This window comes from Chiroxiphia lanceolata, chromosome 3 (assembly GCF_009829145.1).
Source record: "Chiroxiphia lanceolata isolate bChiLan1 chromosome 3, bChiLan1.pri, whole genome shotgun sequence".
Classification (NCBI taxonomy): Eukaryota; Metazoa; Chordata; class Aves; order Passeriformes; family Pipridae; genus Chiroxiphia; species Chiroxiphia lanceolata.
This window is the reverse complement of record NC_045639.1, coordinates 109,731,614-109,755,191: the sequence shown is the minus strand read 5'-3', so window position 1 is coordinate 109,755,191 and position 23,578 is coordinate 109,731,614. Positions and strand designations below refer to the sequence as shown.

Genomic DNA, 23,578 nt, shown 5'->3' with positions numbered 1-23,578 from the left:
CTCCTCATGTTTCCAGAGGAGGGTGTGTAACAGACTTCTGTTTCCTTCTCTAGGACTGAACTGCACATGCAGACAACTCAGCACCACATACAAAGACAAAGCAAGCCTTGTACAACAGGTAACTTGTTAACCTGAGGCAACTCAGATCTGAATTTATAAAACCTCACTGGGGTTCACTTCAGAGAGCAGACAAATGAACAGCTTGAGCAGATTCTTAAATAAACCGGGACCTCCCTCCAGCATCAATCCATTTCTTGAAAATTTCCTTTGGAAACTTGGAATCTGTCTGAAATTTGGTATAATGATTTAAAACAAACTCTGAGCAAATTTCACGTAGCTTGAGGTTATAAGCACTTGAAAGAGCTCCTGAAGTTGCTCCAGTTGTCAAATGAAGTGAGCACAAGCAGATTTTTTTGCCCTCAAAGGATTTGCTTACCGAAATCCCACATGCTGCACATTTCTTGCCAAATCGCTGCAGAATCTTCTGCCAGAAGGGAACACTCACAGCTGCTGATACCTACAAGTGACAAAAAAACATATCTGTACTTTGCCTACTGCCACTGTCTTCTTCAGCTGCAGAGCTCATGGGCATCTTTTTGTCTAGTACATTACAGTCTGAAAGGAAGGCGAAAACTCAGATTCCTGATTCTCCTCATCCTTTGAGTGATTTTTTAAAAATTCATTATTAAGCTGTCCATGAGAAGGTTTTCCACAGTCAAATATCAGAAGGCAGTGTCTTAAAATTTCCTTTTCTAATGTGAGCCACAGCAGTTAAAGCTACAGATGACACAGCCATTAAAGTTCAAACATAGGACTGCAAATAGTCCTACTTTGTGCTAATGCCTTTTGCCACATTACCTGAAATGATGAGTGCATTCAGCTCTACTCCATGATACAGGAAGAAAGCTGAAATGCGAGATACACTTAAGATATACTTAGAGTACCTATTCCATACCATGTCTCCCTTCTAAGGGACAATCTGTAAGAGAAACAGCTGCTTGCAGTCAACATTACCATTTCATATACTGAAATACTCACCTGATAGCAGCAACAATCACAGACAACATAGTACCAATGCACTAACATGTTGCCACTAATGACAGTCTTCCAACTGACCTAGATTTAAATGACATCTTATTGTTACAGTTTTATTTCCATCTTTACTGATTTTAACTCTACTGTCTCTTGTCTCTGTTCTTGGAGACCATCAGTTGCAGAGCCTTAAGATAGTCATCTTCTGCTCTCCAACATTTTGGTTTTAATGGTTTTGGAAGATGTGTCTTATAATGTGGGAAAGGAGAAGTATCACCTAGGCAAGCACAATTCCACCTCTGCATGTCAAGAAAAAGGTTCTGTAAAAGGATCTTTTTATCAAACTGCCAATTGCTCTAGAGAAGAACCTTCGTATCTCTATATATTTAAAATATTTATCCTTGCAAGCTGCTTAGCTCAGAAGAGTCATATATATGAATATGCAAATTAAAGTTGTTTAATTTTCAGCATATAAGACTGGGGGGGGAGGAAAAGAGGAGGTAAAATTCCAGACCTCCGTTCTACTAGAACCTTTTGCCTTTTATGGGAGCAGAAAATGATTTACAGGTTAAAACAACAAGGAATGAATTAAAAGCTCCAAAGCATTAATTTTTTTAAAAGTACAGCAGGGAACACCAGCTTTATTTCAAACAGGCAATGCAAAAGATAGCGTAGCTTCTTAACAGCTCTGTTGAGATACAAAACTCTTCTTGTCTTCCATTATTTAGTGCCAAAACCCAGTGAGAACCAGTTAACATATGGGAGAGGAGTGCAACTCACCAAGATGGTCACCACCAAATACTGGAAGTGATTGCGAAGGCCAGAAGCTTGAGTGCAGAACAGGACAAAGTTGCTCTGCTCCAGCTGACGAATTGAAGACATTTAGTGACAACCGAAAGAGAAAGAAAAATTTAGAAAGACATTAGTCAAAGATAGTTGCTGATGGATTTGTTAAATGTAGGATTTGGCAGTCTCATTCTTCCCTTGTTTGCAACAATTTAAAGAAGCAATAACTGATCTGTTATCACTGGAATAACACGCTAATAATAGTGGAGCAAGCAAGAGGAAAACCATGCACCTAATAGAGCATAAAAATGATCAAAACAGGAATGGTCCTATGAAAGGATTCTGTCTCCAGGCTTTATTCCCTATGTTGCAATTGTCTTGTGTTGTCACAGCCACAGTTGCAGGCTACTGCAAGAAACTGCCCTTTCTTTTCCATAGCAATGCCATAAATCTTTCTCCAGAAGCCCTGACTCCAAAACAAGTAACTTTCAGCTGCAATTACACTCATGCCAACTTCCTGTGGTAAAGCAGCAGGTTTTGTATGAAACCTCAGCTATGGAGTGTAGCTTTGGGTCAGATATTTCCATAAGTCTGAATACTCATTGGATGGGAGGATCTAGCTGCACTGTGCTGTATGACAGGTGAAGCCACTGCCACCATGCTTTTGAAGATTTCAGGAGGATTCTGAACTCCAGGATATGACTGAGGGGCAGCTCCAGCAATTCTGCAGAAGTAGAGTGACAGAGGAGGATTTAACACTCACGCCACAGCAGCACAATCAACTCTTGCTCCTTTGTGTGCTTGTAGATTATAGGTGGCCAATCATCTGTACACCAATTAGGACATCCAAAAAGTTGTATCCCTTCTCCATTGCCACAGAAGTCTTCTCTAGCTTGTGTCCCTGTTTACACTGTCTTAATTTTAGATGTAGGATATCATACTCTGGAATTATGGCCAATGAACACATCTTTCCTGCCTATTCCTTTGCTCATCAGTAATCCCCTCTCCGAATTCCACAGAGTCAGTGTCCCTCCCTCAAATAGCAGCAGCAAGGGTTGCTTATGCTGGCTGAACTGGAGCAACACAACTTCCAGCTTCTGCCTCCCCTCACACCTTCCCTTCAGTCTGCACAAATAGCGAAATAAAGAGGCACGGACTGACAGAAGGTCTTTTCCTCTCTGGGTGTTTTCAACAAGTAGTTGGCTGCCAGAAACCAGATCTGTGCTGCATACTTACTAACTGAATGGATGCTGGAAGGATCTGGACCATAAGGAACCTTCCAAGGAACTTACTAATTCACCAGAAGTGCTGGTCAGCACAGCACAGCTCACTTACTGTACTCTTGCCTTCTGTCCTGATACTCACTTGATAAAAGGCTCAGGTGACTTAGAATCTGCTCACCAAAATGTGATAATTATTTGCTTTTCAAAATAAAGCCAACTTTAACTGCTATGTAAAGGTTCATATTAAAATAATATATCAGCTGAGTTGAACATAGCTAAAAAATCAAGCTTAAAAAGCTGCTGCACTATGGAGAATGAGGGTTTCTTAATGAGTAGCTTTCTCTACAGTTTTTCCCTCTGAGAGGACACACTGCATCTTTTCACAAGAGCCACGCTCAACTGCAGGTCCTCATTTGGAAATAAGCTCTATCTGGCTCTGAGACAGGTAAGACCTCCTGCCTCTGAATGTCTTCTTACTCTGACCTAATGCCTTCCATCACAAAAGACTCCACAAGAACCAGTTCAGCCACTATCTGAGAACAGACACCTATGCAAAGGAAAAGGGGCAATGGTTTAAAGCAGGGTACACTTTAGAGAGGAACAGAGAGGAGAGAAGAGAAAAATATTCTCTAAGCAACTGAAACCACAGGAGACTGTGAATGGATAACATATAATGACCCAATCTGTGTCACTAGGACTAGTTCTTCACCTTTTAAGGGAAAAAAAAAAAAAGAAAAGAAAAAAGGTCTTTAAATGGTCAGGACTTTGGCTTTGCTTCTCCTTTGACAGAACCATCTCCAGCTGCATAGGACCCCAGGCACCAAAAGAGGACTCTGATTCCCTACTGATTTGTAGGGAAAGGCACCACCCCTTAGATCACCACCCCCTGCCACCAGCCAAAGGTTATTTGCATTTCAGCTGCCTCAGACTCCCCCATGCTGGGAGTGGAATGAGGCAAACATACAGAGAGTCTGAAGTTACCTGAACTGCTGTCGAGATGAGAAGAAATGAAGCTGTAAGTTTCACATATGGACCATGCTTCATGGTGAGTCCAAGCCCCTTACAAAAAGGGATTGCTCTGTCTGAACTTAAGGCATAAGGATCTAAGAGGAACAGAATACATAAAATAGTATTTTCCATAGATGAATGTGAAATAATGATTATTAAATCTAGGCATATTTAAATATATCTTACCATCTTTTTCCTTTACTCCAAGAAAAAGAACAACAATTCCAAGAAGATACACACCTCCTATGACCCCTGCTGCAATCATATAAACTTTTGCCTTGGAAAGAGAAAAAGACATTTGAAATTGTGACAGGAGAATGACAAGTCATTATGAAAATTTCAGTCTCTTCCTGGTGAGTCATCTGCAAATGAAGAAATGCCCATCTGTATACAGCCAACTGTCTGTCTGTTACGTCTCTGAAAACGTTCGCTTCTGCAGCTCATTTCTAAACAGCACCTGCTTTAGGGTAAATCCAGGGCACGTAAGTATATACTTTTTGCAAAAAAAAAGAAGCAGTGAATATTGTGTTGGCAACCTGATTTTTTTAAAATTTTCTTATGTCGAAACTAGCTACAGACATACACACTCACCTCTCAAAAACATGCATCATCCATAGAGTGATTCTAATTTTTAGTAAACCCAGTTGCTCTAGCTGCACAGACTGCAATCTGGAACTTCATTCTGAGTGGGAAAGTCCTCAGTACTGACATAAACATAATTACTACAGCTTCTGCAGTTATACATAATGATAATAATGAATTTTAGAAATCATACTTACTTGCCAATGTTTTGAGAATATGGTAGCTTGCATGATGGTTTTCCAGTTACTTAGTGAAATACTCAAGCAAATTCAGAAATCTTTGCTTCCTATTAGTCAGGGGAACAAATCCTCCAAGGATACCTCCCACATCATCAGATGACATTTATTGTTTCTAACTCTGATTGCACTGACTTTGGGTTACAGCTTTGAAAATATTTTGCTTCAGTACTATGTAATAATTTATGCTGTGTTATCCAAGATAAAATAAGTGCTGGTTATAGAATTTTATGACAAAGTGACTATTTGATAGGAAAACTGAATTCTAAATTACAAGTTATATGTTGAAAATGGAACTATTATAAATCTAGGAAGCAGCTGGTAAATAAACATGCAATTACAAGAATTTACTTCCAAATATAAAGTCACTTAGTATAGATGCAACCATGTAAGAATAGACAACCTTCAAGAAAATAGCTTTTGTCAAGTTATTTACATTTCAGAAAATAACATGGTGAAATAAAGGAATGCAGGACTGTTCTTTATTTGGGATAAAGCTTTGCATTTTTTTAATATCAGAGCTATAAATTAAGTTACAGAGTACTTTCATACTGTTGGTTATGGCTTGCTCTAGCCACCATTTTTTCATAGAATCATAGAATTATTTGGGTAGGAAAGGACTTTCAAGACCTCTATTTCCAACCACCTCTCATGGGCAGGGACACCTTCCACCAAACCAGGTTGCTCCAAGCCCCATCCAACTCGGCCTTGAACACTCCAAAGGATGGAACAGCCACAACTTCTCTGGGCAACCTGTGCCAGTGCTTCACCAGAAAAAAAAATCCATATATCCATCTAAATCTACCCTCTTTCAGTTTAAAACCATTCCCCCTTGTCCTGTCACTACAGACCTTTGCAAAAAGTCTCTTTCTATCTTTCTGAAAAGTCCCCTTTAGGTACAGAAAGGCCACAATAGGGTCTCCTCAGAGCCTTCTCTCCTCCAGGCTGAAGAAATCCAACTCTCTCAGCCTGTCTTTGCAGGAGAGGTGTTCCAAACCTCTAACCATTTTTGTGAACCTCCTCCAGGTCTGCTCTAACAGGTCCATGTCTTTTATCCCTCCTATAGCTACTTTACAGTTTGGCATCTTCAGCAAAGCTCCTCGGAGTAATTCTGCTGTCACGCTGAGGAGGGATTGCAAAGACAACAGTCATGAAACCTTGTTTGCAACAAGGTCATTGTCTCAGCTCTAGTATTACTGATTTCAAGGGTGTCATGTCCATGCTCATCCAGCTGGATGATATAATATGGTGTTAGAGAAAGATCCCCATCCTTCTCCCTAAGAGATTTTAGTATGTTCCCATAGACTTACTTGATGAGACAGGATATCTGAGGGGTCTGGAATGCTGGTAGTGTCATGCCAGGAGTCAGTTGTGTTTACTGGGGGATTCACAGTGCAGTGATGAGAGACATGAGCACTGGCCACAATCTGCCCCTGAAGTGCTGCTCCAATCAAGGTCCCAAGCACTTCCATGGTCATTCCTAAAGACGGAAGCACACATGTGCACTGAGGATGAGAGTCTTGCTTGTTTGTCTCACTGAAGATAAACCTCATCAAAACATTTTCTTTTACAGGGAACAAGCACAAAGAGCAATACCAAGAACAGCAGAATTAGAAGGTTATTAATAGAACAGTTTCAAGGAAAGAGTTTTGTCATCTATTTTCTGATCAGCTTTTAGAAGCCTCCATGAAGGAGCCTTTTGTATACAAGCTGCATGAGAGATGCTGAATGCTGAGATTAAGAGCCACAAGAAGATAACACAGAAACCTTTCATCTCAAGGACCAGAGTGCAAGTACAGTTTAAATGTTAAACACCATTTTTTCCAAAGCAGGACTAAGAGCTGTAACATCGGACTGTTCATCTCAAGCTTGACAGTAACTTGAGAAACACTTATCTGATCAGACCTCTAGGTCCTCCATCTGTAAAATAAAATTATATTTACCTCAGGTTTATGGAAATAGTATAGCTGCAAAGCTCTTGGAAACAGCAGATACTTATGTTCTTAAGTGCCTAAGGCCATAGTCAGGCAGAACTAGTTGCCTCAGATTCAGATCACTAAGACTCATCAGAACAAGGGATCATCTAAAAAAACAACCCAGGCCTCCACTTGGGAAAGCAAAGATTTAACCATGGGCATCCTGTTCATTGCATTAATCAACCAGGTGACTGGTTGTGGCAGCTCTGTTACGGGAGAGTGGTGAGTAATTTGGGTCCTAGACCATCCTCAGCCTGAGGGATTTCAAGGCTACCATGCCTGTTTCCATGCAGTATAGCCATATCCAGCATCCCTGTGACGGGGAGATAAACCGAATTCCTGTCCTAGCTCCAGAGGCTAACCCTAAACCCTATTTATACATTTTGCGTAAAGATGCATAGGGTTGAACACATGAACACATTAGGAACAGGGACCAAGTCTCCCTGTTTATGAGGGAATGCTCTTCTCATTGACCTAAATTTCAGGCTTCTTTCTATTTTTTCTCTCTCAGTGGCTCCCAGGGTCCCATGTTCCTTTCTCAGAAGGGGAATTTTGAAGGGCTGCTTCCAGAGCAGGTTGTGTCCTTGTGATTATCATACCCTCTCTGGGAAATGACAGGCATTTCAAAAGCTCCTAGGCTCAGGTTTATTCAAGTTCCCTGCTCTGTAATAGCCTTCCTAGGTGACCTCAGACACTCCTTTTTGTGTGTCCCCGTAAAGGAATAAAAACACTTCACCATCTAACGGAAGGGCAATGCACAGAGGCTGCAAGGAGTTCAGACAGTGCAGTAACGAAGGCTGTATGTAGCTATGGAAGATCCAGTAAGGAAAAGGAAAGAGAGGCTCTCTACGAGGTTTGGATCATTTAAACCATTGCTACTACATTCCCAAACAGAGAATACTTCTGAATGGAAAATTTGAGGTGCCACATAACATTAATTTAAACCAATGGGAAGTAAAAATAAAAACCTTCTTCCCCAAACTTCACATCTAATCTTACTAGTAACTTTACAAGTCAGTCCATACACACTAAAATCCTGGCAGACGGTGAAAGTTTAACCTCAGCCTCAAGTTTAACCTCAGGGTTTGAACACAAACTAGTCTCAGTTGGGCTTTGCAGAATGTCCAAACTGTTGTCTACTCAATGCAAAGGCAAAGCACTCAAATCACACCTTTCACTCACAACACCACCTACACATTTATAACTTTCATCTAGGACTCTACATCTGCATTTCATCAAGCACTTGTATAGCATAAAACTCAGAAGCATTATTAGAGGCATCAGAAATGCAGCCATTATGAAATCTTACTTTCTAAGAAGTAGTAGGAGCTGAGAAACAGACAGACTTCAAAGTTCTTGTGTGCTCAGAATTTATGATGTATTAGCTTCCACATTAGCCAAGAAAGCTGATCTTTCAGAAAGCAGACTGTACCTTGAAGTAGGTTATATTTTGCCCAGATTGAAGTAAGATTTATGTTAAAGCAACTTTGGAATCCAGTACTTCTACCTTGCATTCATAATAACAGCAGAACAAAATTTATAATAAGCAGTTCTGCTTGTCTCCAGCAGAGGGTAATGGATCCTCTGATCCCTATCTTTTTTTAAGAGCACACTTCATATTACACAGCTGTTTTTCTTTAACAGTTGAAGAAAAGCCTGAACAACTGGCTGCATCCAAGACAGTCTATCAACAAAAAGAATTCTTTATGAAACCCAAAGAGAGGTAAAAGTATTTAAGTAAAACATTTACAAAAAAAAAAAAGGAGAAAAAAATATTCTCACATAATCATAACCATTACAAGAAATCTTGGCTCCAAACAAATATAATTTCAAAATATACAAAAATATCAACATCTGAAAAGTCAAAACTATGGTTCATTCCAACACCTTAATTTGGCTTAGGAGAACAGCTGTACACTCAAAAGTGAAACTCTTTCTGAACAATAAAATGACACTATAAAATGTGTGACACCTCTCAGCCATGGAGTTCAACAGCTTTTATGAGTACAAATTTCACATGCCTATGAAGCCTTGCATGGGACTAGCAGATCAGAAAGCCCATTTATTTGGATCACAGCCTCTGAAGACATAAAACCAGACAATAGAAAACACTAGGTACATGGATTTAGTTAGAATTTAGGCCAGATGACTCAGAATACAGACAGTGCCAAAGAATATAACACAACTGGAATCTCCTGCTGTTTAGTCCTGTCCTGTGACTGCTAGCCTAGACTTTCTCTTGAGATAGTTGATGATAATGCAAATTACAACTGTTCCATGTGGCTGGAAAAGGGATTGGCTCAGGGGATATTGTATCTAGAATTTTTTTAGCAATTCTGGCCATTTCATTGTGCCTCTGTGGGTTTCAACATACTCAATCAAGTACGTTGAGGGTTAGAAGGCCTAATGGAAAAGGGCTCTTGCCAGGAAGAGAAAACAGATGCAACAAAAAAATTAGAAGTTATTCTAAAGCAACACTGAAAGGCAAGTTAAGACATAGAAAAGTCTTCCATGTGATATTTGACTCCTTTCCCTTTACCTTGCTCAATTCAGTTACACAGTAAAGAAGGCATGAGAACAGAGCTCAAGAGAGTAGGAGGGGAAAAAACTGATCTTACATTCAGTTTATGATCCATACAGGAAATCCTGAAAATGTTTTCATTGCACTTTTTTTGGTCTGATCAATTTGTTTCAAAGCAAAAACTTCGTCTGGTTTTGATTGTTGAAAAGCCAGAAATATGGTCTGGAAGCCCTCATTCTTTTAACTAACCTGTCAGTGTTAGTTCTGTCACAGCAAGATCTGTCCTTAAACTACCTGATATACTTAGAATTAATTAAATACACACAGATGAAATGAAAAGAGATATTTCAGTTTGTGTGAACATGCACAGAGAATTGATCTCCTTTCTGGTAAGGTTAACAGTCTTGGTTCTGTGTGTTTTCAATTTTTTTTCAGAGAAAGCAAGTTTGGAATTCGAATTTATAACATGAAACACATAAACTTAGGAAAACAACTAAAAAAAAAAGAACAGAACAAAGCAACAAACCTGAACAAAACAAAATCAAAACAACAAATGCCTTAAAATTACTTTCATACTTTCTTTAGTTGAATGGGTTTGGGATTTTCCCCTACAAATCACCTTTAAATGGAATCATTCTTCCTTACCCTGACTTGGGTAAGAGTGATTTTTATTGTTTCATCTAGCTAGCAATAAACCAAAAAGAGTTTATAGCTAGCCAGACAATTTGAGACAATGAAACATTAACATCTCCTATTTATCTAGAAAAACAGAATTCCTTACAAGACAAAATCATTTTTGTCAAATATTAAAAAATTCTTATAAAAGTCCAGTTTAGGGACACAAATCATTAGGAACTTCCTATAGATAAAGAATTATTTCCAAAAAAAGCCCTAATCCCCATGAGAAAGCCCAGATCACACTCACGATACGCTGTTGCAGAATCTCTGTCCTTCTGGTCTGTGCTGAGAAACATGGTGAGGGCAGAATATGGTACTTGGAATAACTATGCAAAGAAAGAACATCACTTAGGAAATGTCAGGGAAAAAATGCTGTATTCCTTTGATGTCCAGGAAAATGGTTAAATGTGACCTTGGAATTCATCTAGAACATTCACTTAGAACGTTTAGAACCCTCAACCAATTTTTTAGCACAAAGACCTGTCTTTTCTTTCCAGTTTGTAAAGCATATAAAAGGAAAACAGTATCTTTCATAATAAAAATAATAAATAATAAAATACCAAGAGGCTTTACCTTAATCTTGTGGTCCTTCAGTTTCCTTGGGAAAATATCCTTCGAAGATAGGCTATAGAACATCTATTTTTTTTGCACTAGGAGACTATCATGTTCCTAGCTTGAGCTAACCAACAGGAAGTAAAGCCATGAAGAAGAAATACGTAATTTTCCGCTTTATTCAAGCCAGAAGACTATATAAATCACCAAAATATTTCAACTACTTGTCTAACCATGTAATTCCAGGAGATACTTGTGAAAACTACTTGGTCTTTAGCACCGTTTTGCCACATACTCCTTAATTTAGGGACAAAAACACTCAATTGCTATGTCTGTGCACTGACAAAAAGGTAGACAGAGTGTTGCTTTATTATTTTTACAGCATTGTGTCCAGCATTCTGTAAAATCTTGGTGGAAAAAATGCACTGGTAATATTTATTGTGATGCTGGGTAAATGAGCCCCACTTTTACTGCAGGAGAGGCCTTATCTACAGTACTTCACTGAAAAAAACTACTGAACATCAAAGGCTTGACTTTTTCATCGGTCATGATGTGGGTGGGATCCTGTCCTCATAACACCAAACTAAAATAAAAATCACTTCTACAATCCTGGAATGACATACAGGCCTAACTCTCAGACTATTGTGAAGTGGAAGTGGGACATGAACCTGCTTGAACAACCAAGTTCTCTGTGGTGTTCCCATCACCACAGAGATCTGTAGCCAAACTAGGTCTTGCAGTCTGCATCCTACCCTGTTTGTACCAAATGCATTTCTGTTCACCTCCATCAAACATGGCAAATGAGTACATTTTCAAAGCTCTGCCACAGAAAACTTATTTCTCTTTCAAAAGAGATAGGAAATTATTTAAAACCATAATTAATGTCTTCTGGACCATCTTTCTACAGAGGAAACAAAGGAGCAAGGGAAATATTTAGGCTTAACACAGGAATACAGAATTCGCAGGTCCAACAGATTTGTCTCACTTCCTGTCCTAATCTGCTGTGTGATGCTGCTTTGCATGAAAGGCACCTTGTTCATCTTGGTATTGGCTACAAGGCAAAACGGGGTGATAGGATGCAACCCCTACATGCACAGTATGGAACCTGCCAGAGAAGTTCTTTGTGATCCACTGAAATGAGGGCTTCAGCATAAATACTGCAAGTTTTGGGGTGTATTAAAAAAATCACACGCCCAAACTCTTCCAACCAGGCATAAAAATCATGATGCCTGCTATCAGTACTATCAGGTACTCTGACTTTTCATTGCCTCCTAGCTTGAGTCCAAACACCCAGAACTTGAGCCACAAACCCACTTAGTCTCCTATTCTGCTCCTGAAAATAGAAGCTATGAGCAGTTAGATGTCTAACTGGAATTATGAATTCAAATGTCTCTGTGGATCTATAAAATTTATATATAGTTGAGTACCTAGGGCACTGCCAGTGGAAGTGACTGGAGGTAATTTGTCTGAATTAGCAGGTCATTTGCCAGTGAAAGCACTGGCAGAAACCATCTACTTGCAGAGTTTGATAAATGAACCTTTGCCTATCCCTTAAACACACTAGAAGTTGAAGCAAAATGTGAAGTCAAGTTAACTAAATATGAATTAATATAGACAGACAACAAGCAAGTTAGTGCTGAGAACATCAGGACCTTTAATCTACTTACTGTGGTCAAAGCTTGGAAAAGGCAGTTGAAAGTCACGTACCATGCAGCTCTTCCTGACACAAAAGGAGGCAGGTACCACATGAAAAAATAGGACACTACTGTGAAGGGTGTACATGCCAGCATCCTGCAAAGAAGATTAACACATATCAATAATCTTAACATAATGATAGCAAAGCACATTAAATTTTCCTGCTAATAATCAATATAAGTTATTTTATGTGCAATTCTTCTAACCAGGATAATGCCATGCTTTTAAGTATTAAAAGTTAGTGTGCATTAAATACACAGATTAATATAAAAAGTGTACAAGTACTTCCATAGTAAAATAATGATAACAAAATGATAAAATAAACCAGCAAATCTGAAAGAAAAGAGCTAACCTTAAATTAAATCCCACTCAGAACAGACACAATTTCCTTGCACACGCACTGTAACACAACACCTATATTGCCATTCCTTGGTACATGTCTCAGATCACACATTTATTAGAAAGAACCACTGAAGACTGAGTTCTGTCATCATGTCTTTGCACGCTCCAGCAATTTTTATATGATCCTACTTATTATTAAGATTCCCTCTCCCAATTCTAGTACTCTCAGTTTTCCTCTCAATTGAGCCTCTTCACTGCTACTTCAAGGAAGTGCAAGTATGTTGATACGCTTAAAAATGCTGAAAACAGCATATAATGGACAGCCCACTGTGAAAGTTTCTACTTCTGTATCTACTTGGATATATGACAATTTGCTCCATTTAGCTTGACAGCAAAACTAAACACTTCAAACACAACAGGATCGTCTTCTGTTGAGGAAGGTGGCTTTAAAAAAAAGAACTACAAAAAATTACATTAGTCTAAAACTTATTTCAGGCAAATAACACTTGTCGAACTCCATGACACAGAAGAATGGTCAGATGCTATAATTTCCTAAAAGTCAGAGCTGCAATCAGGGCTCTCCTGTATTCTTGTAAATCAGGCATTAAACAACATATTCGGATGACCAAGATCCTAACAAAAAATTTCCAAACATGTAAAAGAGAAAACAGATTAATCCCTTCACAACAGCACTACTGACATTGGGGGTCAGCTGATTATTTTGCAACTGTGAACTGAAAACGTGGAATACAAAAGAGTAATGTGGGTAAATAGTTTAGTAAAACAATGGCTTTCCCACGCTGCTCTTTGGGATGGAGCTGAGCATTTACCAGGAAAGTGCCAGGTTCTGGTATTCTCTGTCCCTCCAGTCCCCAGGCCACAGGTCACCCACAGCAGGTCAGCAATGAAAACATAAACAAGAGTAAAATCCTAACACATCTCAGGAAAACCACCTTCCTCTCTCTCTATGACTGAGCTCTTCCAGAGGGTGTCCAGGCAGAGTCACCACACTAAATATTTTCATAGTCTCTTTTCTATGCAACTCTTCAGCAACAACCCTCTTAGTATTATTCCCCCCTTTCTTTCTCTTTCCACGTTCTCCTTTCCTCTTTAATGTCAGTGAGTTTTCAGAGCCTTGCTGAAGTTGCTGAATATCTGATTGTCTACTGTTATCTCTTTGCCAAAACACTTGACCGGTATTTCAAGTCAATGTCTGCTTCTGCCTTTTAAACACATTAAATAAGAGATCAATAGCAATTGATAACTTCATACTATGTTGAGTACAGTATTAAGAGATAGTTAAATGTTCTCTTTCTTTACTGATGTTCTTGCTTTGTTGGCAAGCTTTTCTGACTAAAACAATTCCACTGCTTCACTCTAGAGTATTAAAAAGCCAGAATAATCTCAAAATACTACAGTATTTTTAAGTTAGTGGAAGTCCCATTTTTTTTGCTTTGTACAAAAATGGTCTCACTTCCAAAGTGTAGGACCAAAATTGTCATGAAAATATTACCATTACCAAAAAACCAGACAAAATCCTCCTGCAAAGAAAGCAACTGTTAGATGAAAGGCGGGGTTAGATAAGCACTTTTTGTGTAATAAGTGCAAGATGTGCTGCAGTTGGTTTACAGTGTGAAGGGCTGATAAGTTCATGCTTGTGCTAGAACAGGAGTCATTCTAACATCGATTTAACACTAACAATAAACACATGTATTTGCTGTATTTGCAGAGAACCTGAAAAAAAAAAGTATCAGAAAACGTCTAATAGCATTTGTATAAAAATTTTATTATTTTATTTTTTAATAACTTTGTTGCTTGGTTAATCCAGGGGTTATTAAAAACCACACCGTTTACCTGGCCAGAAACCAAATCCTGAAAAGAGAAACAGCAGCACGCTCCTCTTTTCTCATGGGGCTCCTGGCAAAAAGCTCAATGTTGACCTCAAGTCCCTGCTCCTACTGGGGCCAAGAGCAGCTGATCTCAGCCTTTTTCCAACATGTACTTGCCTTCTATATTTTGTCAGATATAAGCTACCCATGGACAAGTTCCTGTAGCTCTAAAACCACGTGACGGTGAGAGAATCACCAGCTAAAAAACTGGGTTTATTTTTCCTGAAATTACAACTTCCTTGTAATTTTTGTTGTGAATCAAGTTTGGGGGTTATACTAATTCAAAGTTCATTGATTCAAAATATCTTACAATATATCCTTATGATGCATGAGAGAAAGAGTGATGAAAGACTCCAAATTTCATAAACTACTCAGTCTCTCTTTGACTTCCAAAGTACTAAAAAATTAACAAATACATGCTCTGTGGCACAGATGAGCCTGAGTTCCTCTAGCATGGACAAATCTTTCCCGATTTTCTTGCTTCACACCTGTCGATCTCCTTCCTATACGTGTAAAATTCATTCTTCTAACCTCTCTTTAGAGCATGCGAACAGCACACGTAGGAGTGCACTAACTAGAGTGCACACAAGGGTAAGATGTTACAGTGAAACATCACACTCTCCCTTTAGAAATGCTCATTCATTATAAAAGTCATGGTGATTTTTTAATTAACTATTTTGACTACTGGATGCAAGAGAAAGCAGGAGCAGAACGAGTGCTGTAAGGAAGAACCTAACAGAGCTAAGGGCAGTGCTATGGTGTCACATCTGTCCCACAGTCATGCACACATCCTTTCCTGAACTAAAAGGCTTAGGGAGTTAAAGCTAATGGAGCTCCTGGAAGGCTGATGCGAGATGTGAAGGCAATCTAGGACACAAGTAGAGATAAGTTCCAACTTTGTGGAAGAGTGAGGCTAAACCAAAGGGATTTAGACCAAGATGAAAATTTAACCACAGATTCAAAAAAGTTTTAGATCTGGGGTTCCTGTTTTGTTACCAACACAGTCTTCTGGCTTTATTTGTTTGTGTCTCCAGCGGTAAAAGCCTCTTCCGTATTTTCATGGGTGAAAAAGTTAAAGGCATATAGATGACACAACAACTTTTCTTTTTGATTTTATATATGTAAAACGAATACAATCACTAAGATAGTTCAAGGAGGTGGCTGTATTATCATAACACTCAATAATAATATATATATGTAAATATATGTACACATTTATGCTTACCAAGGCATGAGCCGGCCAATTCTTGTCCATCTACTTTTGCTAATAAAAAAGCCAGCAACAGGATCAGTAAATGCACCTGAGGCTTTGCCAATGAACAGCACCAGAGAAGCATGAAATGGAGTAATCTGAAATTACAGACAGAATACAGTAAACAAGAGCCATTGTTTCACAGTACAATGAGACAGCACAAGGCAACTTTCCAGAAAAAAACCACCTCAGTGTTTTAAAGAATAATGATAGTTCATGTACAAAACATGTCTGCTGCTGTCATAGAAATTCCTATTGCTTACCCATAGCAAACAAATGAGACACTGAGACAGGCATCATGAATGAATGAATTAGAGGGGGAAAATGCAAGGAAGGGAAAATCCTGAATGTGTTTAGAATGAGGAAAATTAATCAGATAGTCAAATAGCAAAGTCCTGGTTTTAGTCATACAATCTGACAGAGTCCCTCTGTAATTACCCTCTTACTTTGCTCTATCTACTCATATCTTTATCTTGACCTGATCTAGAAAGTAGTAGAGGGAGCTGTTTACATGCACTCGTGTTTTTTCATCTCCTGAGATTAACAACAGGGCTGCCAACTGGTGGTATGTAGCTGAGGAAGAGGTTGTAGGACAGCAGACTTTATCCACTCAGCACTCAACTGTGACAACTGAACTGCATAAGGCACATCTGTTCAAATCAAAGTTGCCAGCACATGTCCATCAAATCTCACTTGAAAAATGTTTGTGGATTACATAAAAATAAAATGCCCAAGTGGAAAAATCCTTTAACAAGAAGTTAACCCAGGAGGACCATATTTTTGTACCCATATAGAAATACAGTTTATCCCAGGCAATGTAGCTATTTTTTCACATATATCTGTACAGAGCTTAGGAATTCCCATCACACAATGGTCAAAAAAGTGAGTTCTCCTCCAAGTGCTCAGTTCACGCCATTGTAACTACAGTGCTGAAAAAAGTCATTAAAAGCCATATATATATGAATGTTCCTCAGAGCAATTATTAAAAGAGACTGCTGAAACAGCCTCTGTGGCTTAAAGAGCAACAGCAGACAAAACCCCTTCATCTCTGTGCTTCTTCATGCCATTAGCGCTCCAGTACAGTGGGAAGCCTGGAAAATGCAGCTGAGCAAGCTGACTCAGCTTGAGCAGGTATCCCTCTATTTTCTGCCCACTATATTGTCTCCTAGGCAGCATCACCTGGCTTCCATCCCCTACCCACTGATTTTGATGTCGGTCTTCCCCCAGAGGCGAAAGAAGGAAGCAGGGATCTCTGAATGTCCTGAATGACCTTTGTAAAAGGCAGGTGCTATCCACTTCTGTAATCACACCTGTTATGTTTTAGGTGAAATTAGGTGAAATTGCAGTGGTAGCCAATCGTCCTGTCACCACCAGCTCCGAGACACAAACCCCACCTGAGAAAGCTTATGAACCGGGAAGTATCGGGAAGTGACAGTGGCTCTGCAAGCATTCAGTTGTTGAATGGTAGGACAAGGCTGGGATGGGCTGTGTCCCACAGCAGTTTGCTGATGTTCACCTCACCCACCTTTGCTGAATTGTGCCCTCCCACAGCCAAGGTGACAAGTAACCCACCAACCCTTAGACAGCCTTGCTGCGGGGGCTGCACCAGAACTGCTCAAAAGTCCCTGCTGCTTCTCAAGAGAATTCTGAGTCACTGAGCTTCTCAAGGTCAGCCAAAACATGAACAAAATAGCAGTCAGAAGGACAGAGGGTCTGAAATACTGCAGTTACGAGAGAACACAAACCTACAAATTAGATGGGTTTCACGTTGGTATTGTGTTCAGATAACTGGAACACACAGAAAGGAAGTGGATATTACATAAGCAGAGGTGGAAGAAAGCTTTGAGCAAAAAGCAAAACCTCTCTCATGTTATGAGTGGAGTGTGTGTATTCACCTTGTCTTCATCATTGGTATGGGCTTATACATCCCTTGGCTGCATTTTCTTACCCCTAAATCTAGACAGTGTCTGTCAGCACCAGTGCCAGAAACTTCTCAGTGTTATAAAGGAGCTAAAATAGTTCTGCCTTTTAAGTGGGCAAGAATTAAATCCACGTAGTGACTGCAAAATTACATGCTCTCCCCTGAAAATGGGTGGAAAAAACCCACAAGATTTCAGAGCTGTTTATCAGGCCTTGAAATAAATCCTATCCCTGCAGGATTACCTCAGAGAACAAACTAAACCATCAGGGAACAAATAATTGAGCCCCTTAATGAAGGAGTAAGTGTATCATTACAAACATTAAGCAAAATAATTTGGTTTCAGTAGAAGCTTTTTAATAATATAATTATTATTGTGTCATTTATTTAGGTAGTGTCCAAAGATGCAAGGATGAGGCCTCAGCTTTCTGGACACTGTACACAAACACGTAAAGAAATAGTCCCTTGCTTCGAGAACCTTCAATTTCTGTGATAATCAGAGAGTGGGGAAATTGCCATATTTATAAGCATCCTGGGAAAAACAGTGTTAGTGTCTTTCTCATTCCGTTCATGCTTCCTCATCTCCAATGGCTTGTATTGCCATCCTTGATGTAAGGGGGAAACAAGTGTAGTCAGAGTGCACCCACCTCCCTCCTGCATCTCCAAGCTCCCTGTTCCACCTCCAGCTCCTCAGATTTCACACCATCCACTTGACATCTTAGACACTGCTGTCCAAAACTGGCCCCTTTTCTAGGTCTTGTGACTTTGATCTCAACAGGACACCCAAGATGATCTCAGTTTTACATGTACATCTTATTGTGTTGCAAATTTTATCAAGTCGGATCTCAGCTTCTAATACCAGACTTTTATAGGAAAACCATAAACCCAAACTTTTGGACATGTCCAGTCATAATATCCCACATTTTCTACATCTGGAACAGCAAATGGGCAATGACATCTGATGCAGAACTTCCTGCTCTTTCCAGCAAACAGAAACAGTCATCAGTGCTGAATGCCACTCGTAGTTTCAGCTACAGCTCTTCCCACTGTCCCTGCAATTTGGCCTCAACTCCCTAAAATCCTTTTATCTATCCCACCTAGTTACCATGCAGGCATACAAGACAATTCAAACCAGTAAAAATTGCTTATTGATTGATTTTCTTTGTTTCTCTGCTGTCCTGAAATCTAGAAAGCTGGAGCAGCTGAAAGTCAGATGAATGGGATGATTCCTACTTTGTTTCACCAGGTCTGCTTCTGCACCAGAAAGCCACAGACTGCAAGCAAAGAAGGTTCAGGAAGGATAACTCAGCTTTCTTTGTAACAAAATTACCTTAGACAAACCAAATAATATTTGTGTGAAATTATGCTGACTATTGGATGCAGCTGCAGTGATTTTTAACTGGACCAAATGAATAGAATTTCACAACCCCAACATGGTGCTGTTAATGTTTCAGATGTCTCACATTTTACGTTATCTGGCTATTAACACTGAGAACTGCTTTTTCTTGTGTCCACAAGTGTGAGAACACTACAGCACCTAAAATTCTAATAATGATCCCAACCTAAAAGCAAACAATGGCCAATTCAAGACAGAAAGGAAACTAGTGGGGAAAAAAATATTTGTGGACAAGTTTATGCAGTTTCCAGGATGCTGAACAGCAAGAGGCAAGGATAACAAGACAGTTTGGAATATTTATTAGCTCATTCCCCTTTTATCATTTCAGGGACATGGTTGACAACATCCGAGTTAAGTCTACAGTCTGTAAATGTTTCCTGTGCTACTTACATGGGCTATATCCAGCAGGTAGATCTGCAGGAAGAAAGCAGCAGCACTCCCTGCCACTTGATTTGGGGCACCTCCTATTGCATAGCACAATTTGCTGCAAATCGAGAGCCTGTGTTCCTGTGCAAGAAGAAGCAGAACAGATGATGAGAAAAGCAAGGTACACAAGTTAAACGCTACAGAAGTGTTAAGGTTAAAGTCTGTAGTCACACCACTTTAATGTATTTGCTTCACAGCTATTCCACTAGCAAATTCATATGCCCTCAACCCCTATCACCAACAGACATTTGGGTGCTCATTACTTTGATTTTTAATGGTTTTGTTCTTTAATTCAGCCCATAAAAACAGATTACAGTGCTCCTAAAAGTGACTTGTGATGACCCTCAGGCTTACCTACCTTATTCTCACAGAAGAAGGAACAAGTCTACAAACAAGCAAGAAGCAGCTGAGAAATGCACATACTGTCACACTATTTTCTGAGCCTAGTTTCTTCTTTGAATGTTTAATTAATTTTTAAAGTTGAAAACTGTTTTACTTTTTAAAATAATAATTTCTTATATTAACCTTTTGGGCCATAATTATCAATATACATTCTCGTACCACAATAACTAAACATTCACAGAAAGAAAGATCAACAGTCAAATCTAGATCGAATATATCCCAAACATTTGTGCCCCATTCCTTCCTTTGTCACAAAATGCTGGTGTGATGCTGGCAAAAATCACTTGACTTTTCATATTTTTCTTTTAACTTGACTTCTCTACATCTGTGAGAGTCGGCATGATATAGAAAGTGATTTTGGGGACCGAGTCCTCTTTAAAAAGTCACCCTAAGTGAATTTTAAAAATTTAGCAAAACTGTGCTCTCTCCTTTGCGTTTGATGTTTGAAAAGTACTGCAAACATCCAAAAATATCCTCTAATACAATTGCCAAATAAGATAAATGCTAAAAATAAGGTTTCACAACAGTAATTAAAAGAGAAAAAACCGCACAGATTCTAATAGAAATTCTAATGAAGAACACTGGTTTTTTCCAATAGCAGAAGTTCTAGAATACTGGAAAGCCTTTAAAAAAATCTTTAATTTCCTGCCATAGAATTCAAGATAAAGGAAGAAAATGCCTCTTCATTAATCTTGTCTTCCTTTCAGAGGGACAAAACATAGAACCCAAATTTTGTCTTTCAGGCTTTCAGTCTCTCTTTAAAATTTGCTGTCAGCAGGAGCCAGGAAACATGAAGAGGAGCAGCAACATTAATCCTGGGTCTGCCTTCTCTCTGAATTGCCTACACAAGCCCTTAATTCTTATATTAGATCAGGACAAAAATAGAAATATGGTAATGAAATCCACCACAACGATAATATTCTGACACATTACCTAATTTCTGAACATTTTTAAGTTTACTAACCCATCATCTTTATTCCTCAACAGTTTTGAGAAGTTTTAGACTTCCAGGCAGAGCCTTTCATCATCTAAACATTTTTCTTTGAACTGTTTTATCTGAGTGGGTGTGAACAAAGAAGTATGAGTATCAGGACTCTTTCCTTTTTGTGTTTTCACAGAAAAAGACAAGGTGGGATCCCACTACTACACCCAAATAAAATGGACAGTGTCAGGGCATGAGCTGCAAAATGTTATCACCACAGCAGGCCTCACTTTATCCTGCACTGGCAATTTTCTTCTTTCCAGGAAAAGAAGAGTGATAAACAGTCACAAGACAGACTTCATTAGAACAATACACTATTTACTTTGATGAGAGACTGTAAACACAACAGACTACATACATATTTGCTGTGCAAAGTAACTCTCCATTTTCCATACACAAGTCCTATCAAATGTGAGCTTTACTAGACTTCTGAAGCCTACAGAATCTTGTTCATTTGGTTCATCACTGTTCCCTTGAGCTTTGCTCCAGGGGTTGTGTACTTTAAAACTTTATCTCGCTTTTTTATTTTTTAATTATTCCCTTCTCCTAGTCTCACCTCCATCCTCCCAGAAATTAAATTACTTTAAAAGTTTGCTTTCCTTTGATACCTTTCCTTCTGATCTCCAAGCATTGGCAAGATGACTTCCAGTTGAAAACAAGAGACATAAACCACTTCTATGCAAATCCTGTATCATATTTCACCCTTAAAACAAGCCAAGAAAAACATTTAGATCTATATGCTGTTTTCCCACTTATTTTCCCTAGTAATTGAATCACAGAATGATTTGGGTTAGAATATACCTTAAAGATCATCTTGTTCCACCCACCTGCCATGGAAAGGGACACCTTCCACTAGATCAGGTTGTTCAAAGCCCCATCCAACCTGACCTTGAACACTTCCAGGGATGGGGCAGCCACAGCTTCTTTGGGCAGCCTTTTCAGTGTCTCACCACCCTCACAGTAAAAAATTTCTTATTCATGTCCCTCTTTCAGTTTAAAACCATTGTGCCTTGTCCTTTCAATAGCTAAAGGCATGATAACACAGAAAAAGTAAATGCCTCTATATAATATTGTGCTGGTTTGAAAGTTAACCAGCAGAGGAAACCAAGCCAACTCAAAGAGAGATTACAAGTCAGAATAACAATTTAATAAAATAATACAATAAGTACGACCACACAGACAAGCAACAGGCAATAACCCACAAAACCCAAATGTACAACCCAGCACCCCGGGGCACAAACGAAGCGGTGCTACCTGGGCCCCCCCTTGAGTCCAAAACAAAGGGAGAGGGGAAAAACCTGCTGGTGGGAGAGCTGCTGCAGTCCAACCAAAAGTGGTAATTGTAGTCCGGCCAAGGGTGGTGAAGAGCTGCAGGTTGAGAGCGATGAGCTGCAGTCCTCCTCTGGATCCCACGAGTGGTCCCAAAGGTTACGAAACTCCAGGTTTATATACTCTCCAGTTCAGGTGGGAATGTTCAGTCCTCCCCTCAGAGCGGGGAATTCCATAAAAGGGTATGAGGGTGCTCATTCCATAAAAGGATATGAGGGTGCTCAGGAACATTCCCCCCCCCCACCCCCCCTTGCAGGCCTCTACTGACAACAGTTTCTGGGAAATGGCATGGAGGGCTATAGAATACACAGTTTGGGCTATACCCATTCAGTGATGAATCGGTCCCAGCTGTTCTAACCAGGACAAATATGCATGATTCCAAAATGTTTTTAGAACACAAAGAATATCAAGTTCTTAAGAATTAATCTAATTGAAGCTGTGGTACAGGAAATGGTCATCCAAGTGCAGGCAGCACTCCTGTCTTTACATCAGTTTCGTGGTTAGAAAATTTACAATCTTAGTACATTTTTCATAAAGACTCACTCCGATTCCACACACCCCCAGAAAGCTTCTGAACTACTTTCTGAACCATGCTCCCAGATCACCTTGAAGCAAAGTTAATACTTTGGTCACAGCAGTAGCTAAGTTTTAATTAAATTTTGGTTATGAATGTTATTTTCAGAATAAAACAAGCTGTCAGACAAACATGACATACAGAGGTGTCCTGTTCAGTCAACCACAGAAACACAGGGAATCTGCAGTTCATGAACTTCCTGAAAGGTAGGTGACATCCTGATCACTGTTCCATGCCTGTTTTCCTTTTATTTTGCCTAATTACTTTTGGAACTCATTTGTACATTTAGCCATAAACACAACAGCAGTTCTACATGTGAATGATACCCAGTGTGAAAGGAAATGCCACCATCATTGCAGATCTGCTGCCTGGTAATTTCATTGAGTGCCCCTTTCTTTGTAGCTGCTGGGAAGTAATCACTCAGGCTCTACAGTCTGGTGTCCAAAAGAAGCAGACCATAATAGAGTTCTGACTCTCCGTGTTGAATTTATATAGTAATGACCACATTTTCTGTCACAATATCCTACAAGACAGTGGTAAAATGAAGGCAGGTCTCTGCACCAGTAAAGCTGAAGCATTTCCTACAGTTAAGAGCAAAAAAGATGCATGTGGCAGCTGTCTGTTATGGGATCTAGAGGAATGAGTCCCCCAACCTTGGTCTTGGGAAGAGCACTGGCTGTCAGCAGCTCCCAGGGCTTTTCTCTGAGGCCTGGCTGTTCCTGCTGCATTGCTTCCTCAAGCAATGAAAAAAGCTTGATTCCTGTGAAACCCAGTGAAAG

At 39.5% G+C, this 23,578-nt stretch overlaps 1 protein-coding gene across 1 annotated transcript in view; it reads right to left on the bottom strand.

Annotated features, from left to right (window-relative positions):
• The window catches only part of MFSD2B (major facilitator superfamily domain containing 2B), a 34,676-nt gene extending 11,859 nt beyond the window's left edge, over nt 1-22,817 (bottom strand). The window contains exons 1-10 of the mRNA XM_032682249.1: nt 22,769-22,817; nt 19,477-19,673; nt 15,746-15,870; nt 12,262-12,385; nt 10,290-10,368; nt 6,178-6,347; nt 4,236-4,326; nt 4,023-4,144; nt 1,813-1,896; nt 437-517 (exon numbers count right to left, since the gene is read on the bottom strand). Of these exons, the coding sequence (XP_032538140.1) occupies nt 437-517; nt 1,813-1,896; nt 4,023-4,144; nt 4,236-4,326; nt 6,178-6,347; nt 10,290-10,368; nt 12,262-12,385; nt 15,746-15,870; nt 19,477-19,673; nt 22,769-22,817 (1,122 nt within the window). The remainder of the gene's footprint in view (nt 1-436; nt 518-1,812; nt 1,897-4,022; nt 4,145-4,235; nt 4,327-6,177; nt 6,348-10,289; nt 10,369-12,261; nt 12,386-15,745; nt 15,871-19,476; nt 19,674-22,768) is intronic.
• Nucleotides 22,818-23,578: the final 761 nt, after the last annotated feature.